Source organism: Ursus arctos, unplaced genomic scaffold (assembly GCF_023065955.2).
Source record: "Ursus arctos isolate Adak ecotype North America unplaced genomic scaffold, UrsArc2.0 scaffold_17, whole genome shotgun sequence".
Classification (NCBI taxonomy): Eukaryota; Metazoa; Chordata; class Mammalia; order Carnivora; family Ursidae; genus Ursus; species Ursus arctos.
Window position 1 is genome coordinate 50239229 of NW_026622841.1, and position 14452 is coordinate 50253680.

Sequence of the window (14452 nt, forward strand, 5' to 3'; positions counted from 1 at the left end):
ATTGTTTTCATTTCCTTATTTTTTTTAAGATTTTATTTTATTTATTTATTTATTTGTCAGAGAGAGAGACAGAGACAGAGACAGAGTGAGCACAAGCAGGGGGAGTGGTAGGCTGAGGGAGAAGCAGGCTCTTCGCTGAGCAAGGAGCCCGATGCGGGACTTGATCCTAGTACCCTGGGATCATGACCTGAGCCGAAGGCAGATGCTCAAGTGACTGAGGCACCCAGGCGTCCCTATTTCTTTATTTTATAAAAACCTAATTTTACTTATTTTTTGATGCTGCATAAAAGGATAATCGTACTATATGTAGTTCTACAAGGGACTTCTATTGTCACTTAATATTAGGTTACTAAGATTTCAACTTTGTGTGGGTCTGTGGTTTATTTTTTTTCGTAACCATAAAATATTCTTTTGTGTATATTTAAAAGAAATTATGCTGTATTTATCTAGTCTCCAGTCAGTGGGCATTTGGCTTCCCCTACACATTTAGCATTATGAGTAGTACTGTCTTATAAGTTGTATAATTGTGTGTGAGTGTGTGTATGCTGTTACACAGTGTTAATGTATGTTTGCTAGTCCAAATCTACATAAGTTCTTAGGTATCTAGAAGGGAGCTTGCGGGTTGTAAAGATGAAAGTTCCAATATACAAGGTAATGTCAAATTGTTGTTGTTTTAAAGATCTTATTCATTTATTTGAGAGAGAGAGTGGGCGAGTGAGAGAGAGTGCAGGAGCTGGGGGTGAGGGAAGAACAGAGGGAGAGGCGGACTCCCTGCTGAGCAGGGAGCCTGATGCTTTGCTTAATCCTGGGACTCCAGGATCATGACCTGACCCTAAGGCAGATGCTTAACTGACTGAGCCACCCAGGTGCCCCAGCAAATTGTTTTCTAGAGAGATTATATTTATTTATTCATACCTCCATCACTTATGAAAGTGTGAGTTTTTTTTTTTTTTTTTAAGTTTGAGTTTTAAAACTTACTTTGGAAGCCATTTGGGTCTGTTAAGCTTCTTGCAGGAGGAATTTTAATTCTTTTTTGATTTTGTAAATAGAGTTATAAGAATGGGCTATTACTGACTTAGTTTTGGTAAGTTATATTTTACTTAAAGTTAGTCTATTTCATTAAACTTTCAAGTTTGTTAATGTATAGTTGTTGGTAACGTTTTCAAAGAAACAATGTTCGATAAATTAAAAATTTTTTTTCTGGTTTTAAATTCTTTTTCTGTTTTCAAATTCTTTGATTTCTGCTCTTTATTTATGTCCTTGCTTTGGGTTCATTTTGCTTTATTTGTAACATCTTGAGGAGTGGAATCTTAGACAAGTCTCAAATCCATAATCTTAAGATGAATATTTTGTGGTATAAATTTTCTTTGTCTCTCTCTTTCTTTTATTATTATTTTTTTAGAGAGGGAAGTAGGAGGAGGGGCAGAGGGAGAGAGAGAGAAAGAGAATCTTAAGCAGGTTCCATGCCCAGTGTGGAGCCTGACTCAGGGCTCGATCTCAAAACCTTGAGATATGACTGGAGCCCAAATCAAGAGTCAGACACTTAACCAACTGAGCCACCCAGGTGCCCCTATAAATTTTCTTTTAAGAGCTACTTTCACTACATCCCAAGATTTGATAATGCTGTATATATTCATATTCCTACAGTTTGGTGTATTTTTTATTTCCTTTGCAACTTGTTCTTTGATCCATAGATTGTTTTAGGAATATGTTAATTCAGTTTCCAAGTGTTCTTAACATACTTTCCTCTTATCTTTATGTTGATGTCTAGTTTGATTTTATTATGGTCAGAGAACATACTCTATATATACTCTTTTAAATTTGTCAAGATTTGTTTTGTGCTCCAGAATATATCTGTTTTGGGGAATTTTCTGTGTGTTCTTGAAAAGAATATGCATTCTGTTGTAGAGAGGAGTGTTCTGTAAATGCCAGTTTGATTCCGTTGGTTGATGTTATTATTTATTTCTTTTATATCCTTTCTGGTTTTCTATGTGGTGGTGACTAAGATAGGGATATTGAAGTTCCCCACTTACTTGTAGGTGTGTTATTTCTTTTTTCAGTTCTCTGAATTTTTGCTTTGTGTATTTTGAACTTGTGTTATTTTGTGTATACACAGATTTGAATTCTTGTATGAATTCTTGGTAAGTGCATCCTTTTATCATTATGTAATACTCTTCTGTCCCTGGTGCTTTTCTTGCTCTGAAGTGTATTTTATGTGATATCCATCAGCTCTTCTTTTCATTCATGTTTGCCTGGTATGTCTTTTCTCATCCATTTTCTTTTAACCTACTTGTATCATTATATTTGAAATGAGTTTCTTGTGAAACAGCATATAGTGGAGTCACTTTTTTTATGTGTCACTCTGCCAGTTTAGTGTATTTGCATCATTACATTTACTGTAATTGATATGTATATTAGGACTTAAGTGTGTTATAACTTCTATTCCCTTTATTTTTCATTTTTCTTTTCTGACCTTTTTATGGATTACTTGAATATATTTTACTATTCCATATTTTACTATTTTCTTTATAAAGTGATTTTATTTTTTGGTTTTTTTTTTTTTTAGGGATTGCTCTAGGGAATACTGTATTATATACAAAACATTACATTGTACTAGTGAAGATATTTTACCACTTAAAATGAATTGAAATATTTCCAAATTATTTAGGTCCCTTCACTCTCTCCCATTTATAATTTAGGTTTTGTTTTGTTTATTTAAGATTTTAGTCATTTATTAGAGAGAGCATGGGCCAGGGCAGGGGAGGGGAGGGGGCGGACAGGGCAGAGGGAGAGGGAGAAGCAGACTCCTGGCTGAGCAAGGAACCTGATGTGGGGATGGATCCCAGGACCTGAGCCGAAGGCAGACACTTAGCCAACTGAACCACCCAGGCGCCCTGTAATTTAGTTTTCTTAAGTATTACCTCTGTATACATTGAGAACCATATCAAATAGTGTTATTTTGATTTCAGCAGTCTAATTTTAAAAACTCAAGAGGAAAAGAGTGGTCTATTAATTTACCCATTATTTGTTTTTTATTGTTCTTCATATCCTGGTGATAATCTTCTATCTACTTTGTTTGATGTTTCTATAGCTACTCCAGCTTTCTTTACATTAGTGTTAAGATACTAACTCTTTTTTCAACTTTTTAACGTATCACTTTATATTAGGCAGCATATAGTTGTGTCTTAAAATGTCACAATCTCTGCCTTTTACGTGGGGTATTTAGACCAGTTACATTCACTGCAGTTATTGCTATGTTTGTTCCTGATTTTTTTTTTCTGCCTTATTTCAAATTAAGTGTTTTGTGTGTGTGTAATTCTATTTTGTTTCTTTCCTTTGTTGGATTACTAGTTGTTACTCTTGTTTTACTGATAATTTTAGGATTCAAAATGTATATCTTTAATTTGTCTTAGTCTGTCTCAAGTAATATTATACCACTTCACATACAATATTAGTACATCACAGCAATAATATCCATGCCATTTACTGTCTTGATCTTTTGTTCTTAAACATTTTACATTGACGTATATTAAATATCTAATTGTATTCTGGTTTTCCTTTAAACAGGATTCCTTCCCTCTTGTTAATTGACACATTCATTACCTTACATATTTAGCTTTTTTTTTTTTTGGTGAGAGCATTTTTAAGTTTTATTCTCTTAGCACATTTTAGTTATACAGTAGAGTGTTAGTGGCTAGATTCTCCCTCAGACCTTACTCATCTTACAGCTGAGAGTTTGCATTCTTTTACAACCTCTCCCTATTTTTCTGCACTCTCCAGCTTCTGTCAACCAATATTTGTAGCTTTTCCCATTTTCTCCTCTCTTCTTTCCAGTACTACACTTGTGTGAGGTATTTTCCTTTAGTCCCTCATGTCTTTTAAACCCACTTTGATATTTTCTGTTCCTTTTCTTTTTTTATTTCTAATGGGAAAGTTCTTTGAATATATCTTTGTGTTTTCTAATTCTTTCCAGTTATGCCACATCTGGTGCTTAGCTTTTCCATTGACTGTAATAGCGGTTCTGGCCTTACCCCCAGTTCTGTTTCTGTCTGATATTGGGAAATGGTGTCCCTGGACACCTAGCCTGTATTTTGAGAGACCAGGGATACCTACTTTCCAGAGTATTGTTAATGGTTCCATAAGAGATTCTTTTGTGATGATACCTGGAAGTAAGAATGTCTTTGCTGTAATTCTGTATCCTTCAGAGAATATTTTAGTTTTGAGGCAGTAAACAATTTTGAAGGGACTATTGTAGGGGCAGTAGGATAGATAAGGATACAGGTATTTATTTAGTCTTGTTTGCTTGAGAGAGTTTGATTTAGTAAGGTGGGCCCAGGAATATGCATTTCTTGAGTTTTTTGGTGATGCTAATAACAGCTGGTCTGGGGAATATATTTTGAGAACTGCTGGATTAGATGATATCTTGACTTTGGGCTCTGATTCCTTTACCTTGAATAAGGGTGTTTTCTAGCTTGGAGATCATTTTATTAACACTTAATAAAGTTCTATAACAATTTCGTTTGGTACCTAAGTAACCTGTTTAAAATCACTGCATTAATGTTTTATTTTAGTGATCATTCAGGATATGTTCGTCCAGTACCAGTGCCACGCAGTTTAAATAGTGATATTTCCTATTTTGGTGTTGGGGGCAAGCAGGCTGTTTTCTTTGTTGGACAATCAGCCAGAGTAAGTAAAAAGGTTTCTTATAAATGAAAGTTGATTAAAAATATTTTGAGGTTGATTCTAAGTGTGTTAACCAGTTTAACTTTTAGGAATTTTTAAAGTACTTTTTAATATTTAACAGATGATAAGCAAACCTGCAGATTCCCAAGATGTTCATGAACTTGTGCTTTCTAAAGAAGATTTTGAGAAGAAGGAGAAAAATAAAGAGGCAATATATAGTGGATATATTAGAAACAGAAAGGTATGATACATTTTAACTCCTTAATTATAAAGTTGTTACTGTTGGACAGATGATAGAGACAAGAATTTTTTTTCAGTTTCTGTCCGAGATACTTACACTGTTGCTTTAAAAACTTGAAGCTGTGGCATTTTTAAATTGTGTTAATTTTCATCTTTTTCCTTTAGTCATGTGAAAAGCAAAATTGACTGTTTACATGCTCTTTCATACTGGAAGCCTTCATGCTGGAAGCCACCAACTTGTCTCATAAAGCTAGCTTGCTGGAAATTGCTCATAAGATTGTAAACTTTTTTCCTTACACTGACATTGCATTTTTAAATCTTTTTTGGTCTAACAATTTCAAGTTAGAGTAGAAAACAGTTATAGGATAATAGGCTTTTAGGAAATCAGAGCTTCAGAGAAGTAAACGAGTGATTTATTTCTGTTAGAAATTTGCATTCAGATTCTAATTTTAGTGAGCAGAATGTTAACAAATTTGGGTTGTGGTGGTGAGTATATAGTATTTATTGTATTATTCAGCTTTTCTCCACTTGAAACATTTTAGAATTTTTTTAATGTTTTTAAAAATTATTATTATTTTTAAGTAGGCTCCGTGCCCAACGTGGGGTTTGAACTCACCACATGGAGATTTAGAGTCACATGCTATACCCACTGAGCCAGCCAGGTGCCCCTAAAATCTTTATTTTAAAGTAATTTCGAGCTTCTTAAATTCTTCCCTGATTCTAAAACAAGTTGTAAAAAATGTGTAGGAAACTTAAATAAAAATTGTCTCAAATTCTGGGAAGAAATTTCTAGTTGAATTTCTAGTCTAACTTTTTTATTATATGCTTACAGGGTTTTGTTTTTTGTTTGTTTTTTATTTTAATTCCAGTTTTGTTAACATACAATGTTATGTATTAGCTTCAGGTGTACCAGTATAGTGATTCAACAATTCCATGTATTACTCAGTGCTCATTGAGAGAAGGGTACACTTAGCTGAAACTAATGTAACACTGTAACACTGAAATTAAAATAAAACCTCCTTATTGGCATCTCGAGTTGGGAAAAAAGTGTACTCTTAATCTCCTTCGTGTACTTACTTTCTTAAAATATATTTATATTTTTGAGCCCACGTTTTTTAACATTTTGGGTATTTCTCCATTTTACGAAATATTTTTGTAAACACACACTTTTAATAGGTTCATAGTATTTTGTCTGAATGTATTGTAATTTATTGTGTTGAGCATTTAACTTACTTAAAGGTTTTATTATAATTATGAATAAAGACACTGCTATGAATGTCTTTGCATAACATTTGGCCAGATTAGTTTTTTCTTCATATAGGTTATAGAATTTTAAAAGTGTGACAATGAATTTGAACTTTTTAAATGTTCACGGTGTGGATTACAAATTGTTTTTTCTAAAAGGTTAAACCCAAATCAAATACACTCCCCAAAACAGTTTATGGAAGTGCCTATCTGATACTTTCCTTGTTTTTAAAAAGTGGAGTGGAGGGAAAGGCAGCAAAATGCTGGCAGTTTGACAGGTGAAAATAATACCTTTATGAAATGGGCTGAATTTTTTTTTTTTTTTTGGTATTTTTAAGCCACTTTTTTTTGTATAACTTAGCATTCTCCTCTGTCCAGGAAATTTCTTCATTTTGCTCATCCCGCTTTTTCCGTTTTTAAATTTGTCACATTTATTACACAATTTACACGTCTTATTATGTTTACATAATAGTATTTCATCTTTTTCATTTTATGTTACCGTCACAAAGCCCTATAAGGTATATTTGTGGAAATATTTGCCATGTCAAAACAAGTGAAAAATAGGAATTGAGAATTTAATAAGTGATTTTCAAAACTGTATAGGTATTATAAAGCTTGGATAGAACTAATATTTCTTGGGTCATCATTTCTGCAATTTTTTCCTGTGATTTGTGCTTAATTTGTGCCAAGAAACATCTCATGGGTACTGATGGGCCCCGGTCCTTTTCTTTTTTCTGACCAGTCTTTTCCAGCCTACTTTTTGTCTTCTCCAACTGTTATACACAATCTTGTGTACAGAGTTGGTGGTTCTTAATTTACAACCAGGAGTCTTGCTTTTTCTAGGGGGCAGTATATAGGCCACTTAATACCAGCTGTTCTCAAATCTGTGTTTCTTGTCAAGACTTTTAAGATTGAGACGTTGAATCAGGCTGGACTTCATTGAGGAAACAAATCATTCTAGACGCTTCAAACAGAAAAGCATTTAATAAGGGGAATTAGATGCTTGCTTGATTATTTGAAGGACTAGGAATGAACTCTTCGCTCAGCCTCATAGAATACTGAGACACTCCAAATTGACCTTCAAGGGATGCTGCAACATCTGCTATAATCATGTAGCTGGAGGACCACCACTAGATCAGGAATTTAGAAACACCCTGCCTCATCTGTGATCCAGGAGTTGTAAAGGTCTTGCTGGCACAGTTCCTCCAACACCAAAACACAGACCTTTTGACTATAACCAGTGCTGTATCAGTGTTAACACTTGCAGCCGGAACCTGGATGTCAGTTGTTCAGTACCTTGCATGATAACAGAAAACATTCAGGAAATCTCAGGAAATGGCCTTTGTCTCATTTACCCCTTCTAAATCTTTCGCTACTACATCTCATTGGTGAAACCTAATTTGCATCCACAACCTAAAGTGTAAGGGAGTCTGAAAAGTAGACTTTTGGCTTTCCATTCTCTGCAGTCCAAGAAGGGACAATGAAAGGTGGGATGAATGGGTGCTGAATACCAGCTGATCGTATCTGGCACACTCATTTCCGATTTCAGTTAGATGCTTTTCCCCAGATGTTCCATGAATATCTCACTTTTGGTACATCTGAAATCAGATACTATCTACAAACCTTTTCTGTTCTTTCCTCTTCCCAGTTTTCCCCCAACTACCCTTCGCAATTAACAGCATCCCCTGGCCAAGTAGTTAGTAATTGTAATCCTTGGTAATTATTCATCATTCAGTTCTGTCTTTTAAAATAGTTTTTCATCTACCCTCTCTTCCATCCATTTTCACTGCTTGATTCAGCCATTCCAGACTCCTCTTTCATCATTATTTATCATATACTTTAAACTACCTTGTTTGCCTTATACTCTCAAAGGCTTCATGTTCTCATTGGACTGGAATGTTCTAGTCATGTGCTGGGTAAATGTCACCCTCTTTTTAACTCTGTAGCTCTTGGTTCATATCTTTATAATGGCACATTGTTTTGTAATCATTTGTTTCTCATCTATCAGAATTTGTAGGGAAGAAGGGCACTGGTCTTATTTAACTCTATCTTCCTTGTGCCCATCTTGAGTCGTAGAACTTAGAAGGTGCTCGATAAGTATTTGGTAATGAACGTGCATCACTAGTAAACTCAAACTAAACCACTAGCTCTCAAAGCTTATCAAATGTTACTTGTATACTGTATGTTGTAGCTGTAATATTAGTTAGTGTATAGGGATGCATTGGAATGGTTTTGGAGGGTTTGTTTTTATTTTTAAGAAGTGGTAATATATGTTTATTTAAAAATATCAACCAGTTTCCTAGATATAATTGTTTGATGTGTATCCTTAAAAGCTTTTATGTATATAGCAACATACATAGTATATACGTGCATATATATGCATGTAATTTCAACATATAAAGACTTAGAGTAAAAATCGAGACATTTGTAATTCTTACCTCAAACACTCCTTACTCTTTCCCGCTCCCCACTTCCCTTCTAAGCAAGCTATAGATAATCTCTGAAAGTGGACTAGGGTCCAGGAGTATTTTATTCCCTCTTAAACACAGTGCCCTTGGGCTAAGCCAGCTGGGTTCAGGCTATGTCCCAGTTTTCTGGAACAAGGAGGGCTGGGCATTTATTTGTCCTGACCAAGTTAAGTGATAGGTATCCCAAGCAAGGACTCATTCCATCCTAGGGTAAGTGTCCTCAGTTTTTTTCAGCATTTTTAAACTCAGTATATTTATATATATTGTTTTGTTTTGTTTCTTACCATTTATAATTCTAAAATTGATTTAATCAGCATTGTGATATAGGGTACTCCTGTATGTGTGCCAGTTTAGCAGTCTATGTTAAAACTATCCTGTTCTCACAGCATTGTCACATACTCAGCTAATTTGTCTTGGGCTATTTTCTTTCAAGTTTTTTGAAGCCTGTTGGTGAAACTAAGTGAGTCATATTAAAAGTTAATGTAGATGTTATTTGTATATTACAATTAAGTGTATCTAATCTGTTGTATTTATATTCACTCTCCTAGCCATCTGATTCTGTTCACATTACAAATGATGATGAAAGATTTCTACATCATCTTATCTTAGAGGAGAAGGAAAAAGATAGCTTTACTGCTGTGGTTATCACAGGAGTACAACAAGAACATATACAGTACTTGAAAAATTATTTCCTTCTTTGGACCAGACAGTTAGCGTAAGTAATTACTTGATTCAGGACATGTTGCTATGTATTCTTTTTAAGACAGAAAATATTTAGAAATACATTGAAACCTCTTGGCTGCGTGCTTTGCTTCTGTCTCATTTCCTTCCCTTCAGTGCAGAAACCAGTACTCTAATGTTGGCGTTAAAACAGTTCCCAATTCTGTAACTATTTATTGATCACCTGTAGCATATTGGTCATTATTTGAGGGGCAGGCTTTTAAGACCTATGATAAAATTTAAAATAAACTTCAGAATTTATCAAATTCAGTACCATCACTTTTTTTTTTTTTTAATATTTTATTTATTTATTTGACAGAGATAGAGACAGCCAGCGAGAGAGGGAACACAAGCAGGGGGAGTGGGAGAGGAAGAAGCAGGCTCATAGCGGAGGAGCCTGATGTGGGGCTCGATCCCATAACGCCGGGATCACGCCCTGAGCCGAAGGCAAGACGCTTAACCGCTGTGCCACCCAGGCGCCCCAGTACCATCACTTTCATATTCCCCTTCCGTGCTGCTTCTCTATAACACCTATCCTAATCTTCCATACCATGTATTTTCATTTTTTTGTCTGCCTTCCCCCATTGGAATGTCTTTTGTTATGCACTGCTATATCCCTAGTGTTTCCTGTTAAATAGTAGATGCTTAACAAATGAATGCATGAAATCTATTAAAATAATATATGCAAATGTGCCCATATGACATATTAATAGTACTGAAAATAAATCTTTGTATATTATTCCAGGAAAATTTTTAGAGGGTATAACATATTCCGTTAGAGCAAATCATTAGAATATTTAATGATTCTTAGTTTTTTTTCTATAGTTATATAGCAAATACTATTTACTGGATTGTTTCAGTAATTTGCATTAGTCCACATTACTGAGTCTTACAAAAATGGGTACATCTGCACGAAATTAACTTTTTTCTTTAATAAGATTTTATTTTTAAGTAATCTCTGCTCCCAACGTAGGGCTCTAACTCAAAACCCTGGGATCAGGAGTTGTATGCTCCACCAACCGAGCCAGCCAGGTGCCCCCAAAATTCACATTTTTTAAACAGTATTTCTTCACATTTACCCAAAAGGTTAGCACTTAATTGTGGTTATTCTTTATTTTATTTATAAATGTATGCTGACAGTTTAAATTTTTTTCTTTTATAGAAAAATAATTTTATTTTAGTTAATTTTATTTTTTTATTCTTAAGATTTTTTTTGAGAGAGTGTGAGAGAGAGCACAAGCAGGGGGAGGGTTAGAGGGAAAAGCAGGAAGCCCAATGTGTAACTTGATCTCAGGACCCTGGAATCATGACCTGAGCTAAAGGCAGACATTTAACCGACTGAGCCACCTAGGTGCCCAGAAAATAATTTTATCTTAGAAGTACCTTGTCTCTTGCGGAATATTGATGTTTATTGACTGTAACCCAATAATTTTAAATAAGACTTGTGAATTTTTATTCTCTAAGTCTGTATTTCATTAGCTATTTTGTAATTATTTCTTTTAACCAAAGGAACTCAGTGTACATAGCACATTAGAATATAATCTTGTTCTAACAAAGAATAACATATTATTTTAACCGTTCTTTGAAACCTATCTGTTAAGCTAATTATAACATTCTTTCTGCATGTATTATTGTAACCTTACTGTTGATTATGATGTTAACAATTTTGAGGTGCCCGAAGAAAGATCTGAAGGTTTTCAGTGATTTCCTTTTATCTCAGTATTTTAAAGAGTAGCTACGATAATTTTTTAAAATAAAATTCATACAAAGGAATATTGAAAATTCCTGTTTGAAGAGTAATGATAGATGCAGTGTGTTCTAGCCATGAATAATCTCACCAAAATATCTGTTAAAACTTTAGTAGTAAGAGTTCTGATTGGTAATTTTTGAAGGGATGATGTTGAATTTATTAGTTTTGTTTTGGGAATGTTGGGGTGGTATTGTCTTGATGCTGTAGGAGAGAAGGGATGAGAGTTACAGAATGATATTCTCATGTTGAGGAGATAATTTAAAGATATCTAATCCTACGTACTCCCTGATATTTAAGTCCTTTCTAGAACATTCCTGACAAGTAGAATTATAGTGTCTTGCCTTCTGGTTTTAATTTTTTTTTTTTTAAGATTTTATTTATTTATTTGACAGAGATAGAGACAGCCAGCGAGAGAGGGAACACAAGCAGGGGGAGTGGGAGAGGAAGAAGCAGGCTCATAGCGGAGGAGCCTGATGTGGGGCTCGATCCCATAACGCCGGGATCACGCCCTGAGCCGAAGGCAGACGCTCAACCGCTGTGCCACCCAGGCGCCCCTGGTTTTAATTTTTTTGATAAACTATACTTTTGGGAGGTATAAACTATGTGGGCTTTTTATGTTGGAAGGGTCTAGATTGTAGTCCACCTCTCAAACTAGTTCTATAACCTTAAAGTATATAAACCCCTTGCATCCCAATTTCTGTACCTATAAAATGGGTGTAGTAATACCTGCATCTTAGGATTGTTTTTACCATTACATGGGATACTGTATTTAAGAATGCTTAGTATAGGGGTGCCTGGATGGCTCATTTGGTTAAGCATCTGACTCCTGATTTCCACTCAGGTCATGATCTCAGGGTTATGAGATCAGGCCCCACACCAGGCTCCATGCCTGCTTGAGATTCCCTCTGACTTTCTCCCCTCTTCCCCCTGCATGTCTCCCCCACCTCCAAAAAATGCTTAGTATAGTGTTTAGCACCTACCAAATAGTAGTTATAAAAATTTTTTTGTAGATTATTATATGAACTGTAATTTTATGAATTAAATTGAATTAAAAGTATAAAGTTATTTTTCTGTATTTTAGGCATATTTATCATTACTATATTCATGGCCCAAAAGGAAATGAAAAACGTACATCAAAAGAAGTTGGACCTTTCAACAACATTGATATTGAAGTAAGATAAAATTCTTTCTTAGAATATTACAGATTATGAGGTATCTGTTCCAGTTCCAGGTGACTCTGGATAAGAAAAATCAGTCAATTATTAGACAACACCTCTCTCCCTGTGTTTCTCCATAGTACTTTGGCAATTTGATATTTAAGTATAGAGATCATTACTAAATGTATGTGGTTTTTGAACCTTTATTTACTATAGTATTTGATTTCTCTTTTTCCCCTGTCTTCCATAGAGATATGAGTAGTTGCTGAACATCATGTCTCAAAGCAGGGAGAAAAAGGGATATAAATGTTTCTCTTTGTTTATAGAAGTCTTATGATGACAAAGTGAGATTTAGAAGCACAGAACATTTGACTATTAGGTTCTCAGTTTCCTTGCCCACACATTGGAAAGAATTTCACATTATCATTGTTCCATGTCCTACCTCTAAGCATGAAACCTTATATGCACTCCTGAGTTATCTGTTCTTCAGCTCTGCTTTGCTCTTTCTTTGCTTACGTTCTGTTTTTTTAGTAGTATATTATATTCGTTATAGAGATGCTACTTAATGGTTATTTAACCCATATATAAATATATATATATTAAGCTATATGATTACTTGTATAAATACAAGTTTTTGCCTATTCTGTTGTTGGATCATAGTTGAGAACAAAAGTAAATTCATCATAGAATTTAATTATTTTTGTTTTATTTTTATTTTAGATTTCTATGTTTGAAAAGGGGAAGGCACCTAAGATTGTCAACCTAAGGGATATAGAAGATGACATGCAGACGTTGTATATAAACACAGCAGCTGATAGTTTTGAGTTCAAGGCTCATGTTGAAGGAGATGGTATAGTGGAAGGGATTATTCGATATCACCCTTTCTTATATGATAGAGAAACTTACCCCGATGATCCATGCTTTCCATCAAGTATGTTAATCTGTTATCTTAGCTACAAAATGTGAAGTTGTGATTTAGGATTTTTTAACTATTATTAGTTGGACTGTTAAGCCTAGATAAAATAAAACTTTTTTCCTTATGCGTATCTTAGGTATTTATAATTTTTATAATTCTTGATTTTTGTGTGTATTCATTTCCAGGTGAATAAAGCATTGGCTTTAAAGAACATTACATATTCTTTTCTCATGGATTTCTTACTGAACTTTTAGCTATGTACTGCATATTAATCCTTAAATATTCCCCATATTGTCTTCCCATTATCTTTGTAGGTATTTATAAAGAAGCTTTAAACTTTATATAGCCGTACCTGTTTTCTCTTTATGCTTTCTGATGTTGTCTTGCCATGGAAAGCCTTCTTACACTTCAGATTATAAAAAGATCCTGTAGTTTTATTTTTCATCATTTTATGTGTAAATCTTTAATGCACTTACAATCTCCTTTTTTGTATGTACAGTGAGGTGGGGTTTTGACTTAATATTTTGCATGTGAGTGATTCGTTTCCTAGCACCAGTTACTGAACGTTACTATTTTTTAAATGGTTTGAAATATTACTCTCATAATAATATTAAGTTCCCATAAATACATAAATCTGGATTCTTTACTATAAGGCATTGATCTGTTTTATATTTATATACATGAGTAATGATACTCTTGTAGCTTTATACCATGAATTGATATCTGTAGGGTAGGAAACTCACTTTTTTTTTTTTTTTTTGAGAAAATTCCTAATCTTTTGCTCTTCTGCATAAATTTTGGAATCACTTTGTACATTCACTTTTAAAAATCCTAGTGGAATTACTGAAATTGCACTCAATTCATAGATTAACAATATTAAACTTTCTCATTCAGAATACTTCCTTACTGTATTTTTAGTCTTATGGGTTCTGGAACCAGATTTCCTAATTTATATCCTGTTTTTGCCACTTTCTACTTTGTAAACTTTGACAAACTACTCCTTATTTGCATTTCTTTATCTGTGAAATGGGAGGTAATCTCTTTCCTTATAGAGGTATTGTGAATGTTAGATAAGAAACTGATGCAAATCCTTAGAATAGTGTCCAGCATTGTTGAGTTAGTGCTCATACATGTTATTATTACTCAGTGGCTCTACCTCCCATGATTTTGCTGGCCCCTTTTTAATTTGACATTTGTAATTTTTGTGTGCTGTAGAAAACAGATAAAGTTCTTCAAAGATACCTTAAAATAAGAACCAGCAAGTTGAGTGATC

The 14452-nt window shown here is 34.2% G+C and overlaps 1 protein-coding gene across 3 annotated transcripts in view; it reads left to right on the top strand.

Moving 5' to 3' along the window:
- SMCHD1 (structural maintenance of chromosomes flexible hinge domain containing 1) overlaps positions 1-14452 on the top strand; it is a 157484-nt gene that overhangs the window by 31157 nt on the left and 111875 nt on the right. For all 3 annotated transcript variants that reach the window (XM_057313253.1, XM_026496043.4, XM_057313255.1), the window contains 5 exons: positions 4572-4686; positions 4805-4924; positions 9185-9351; positions 12188-12278; positions 12984-13194. In XM_057313253.1, coding sequence (XP_057169236.1) covers positions 4572-4686; positions 4805-4924; positions 9185-9351; positions 12188-12278; positions 12984-13194 — 704 coding nt within the window. The remainder of the gene's footprint in view (positions 1-4571; positions 4687-4804; positions 4925-9184; positions 9352-12187; positions 12279-12983; positions 13195-14452) is intronic.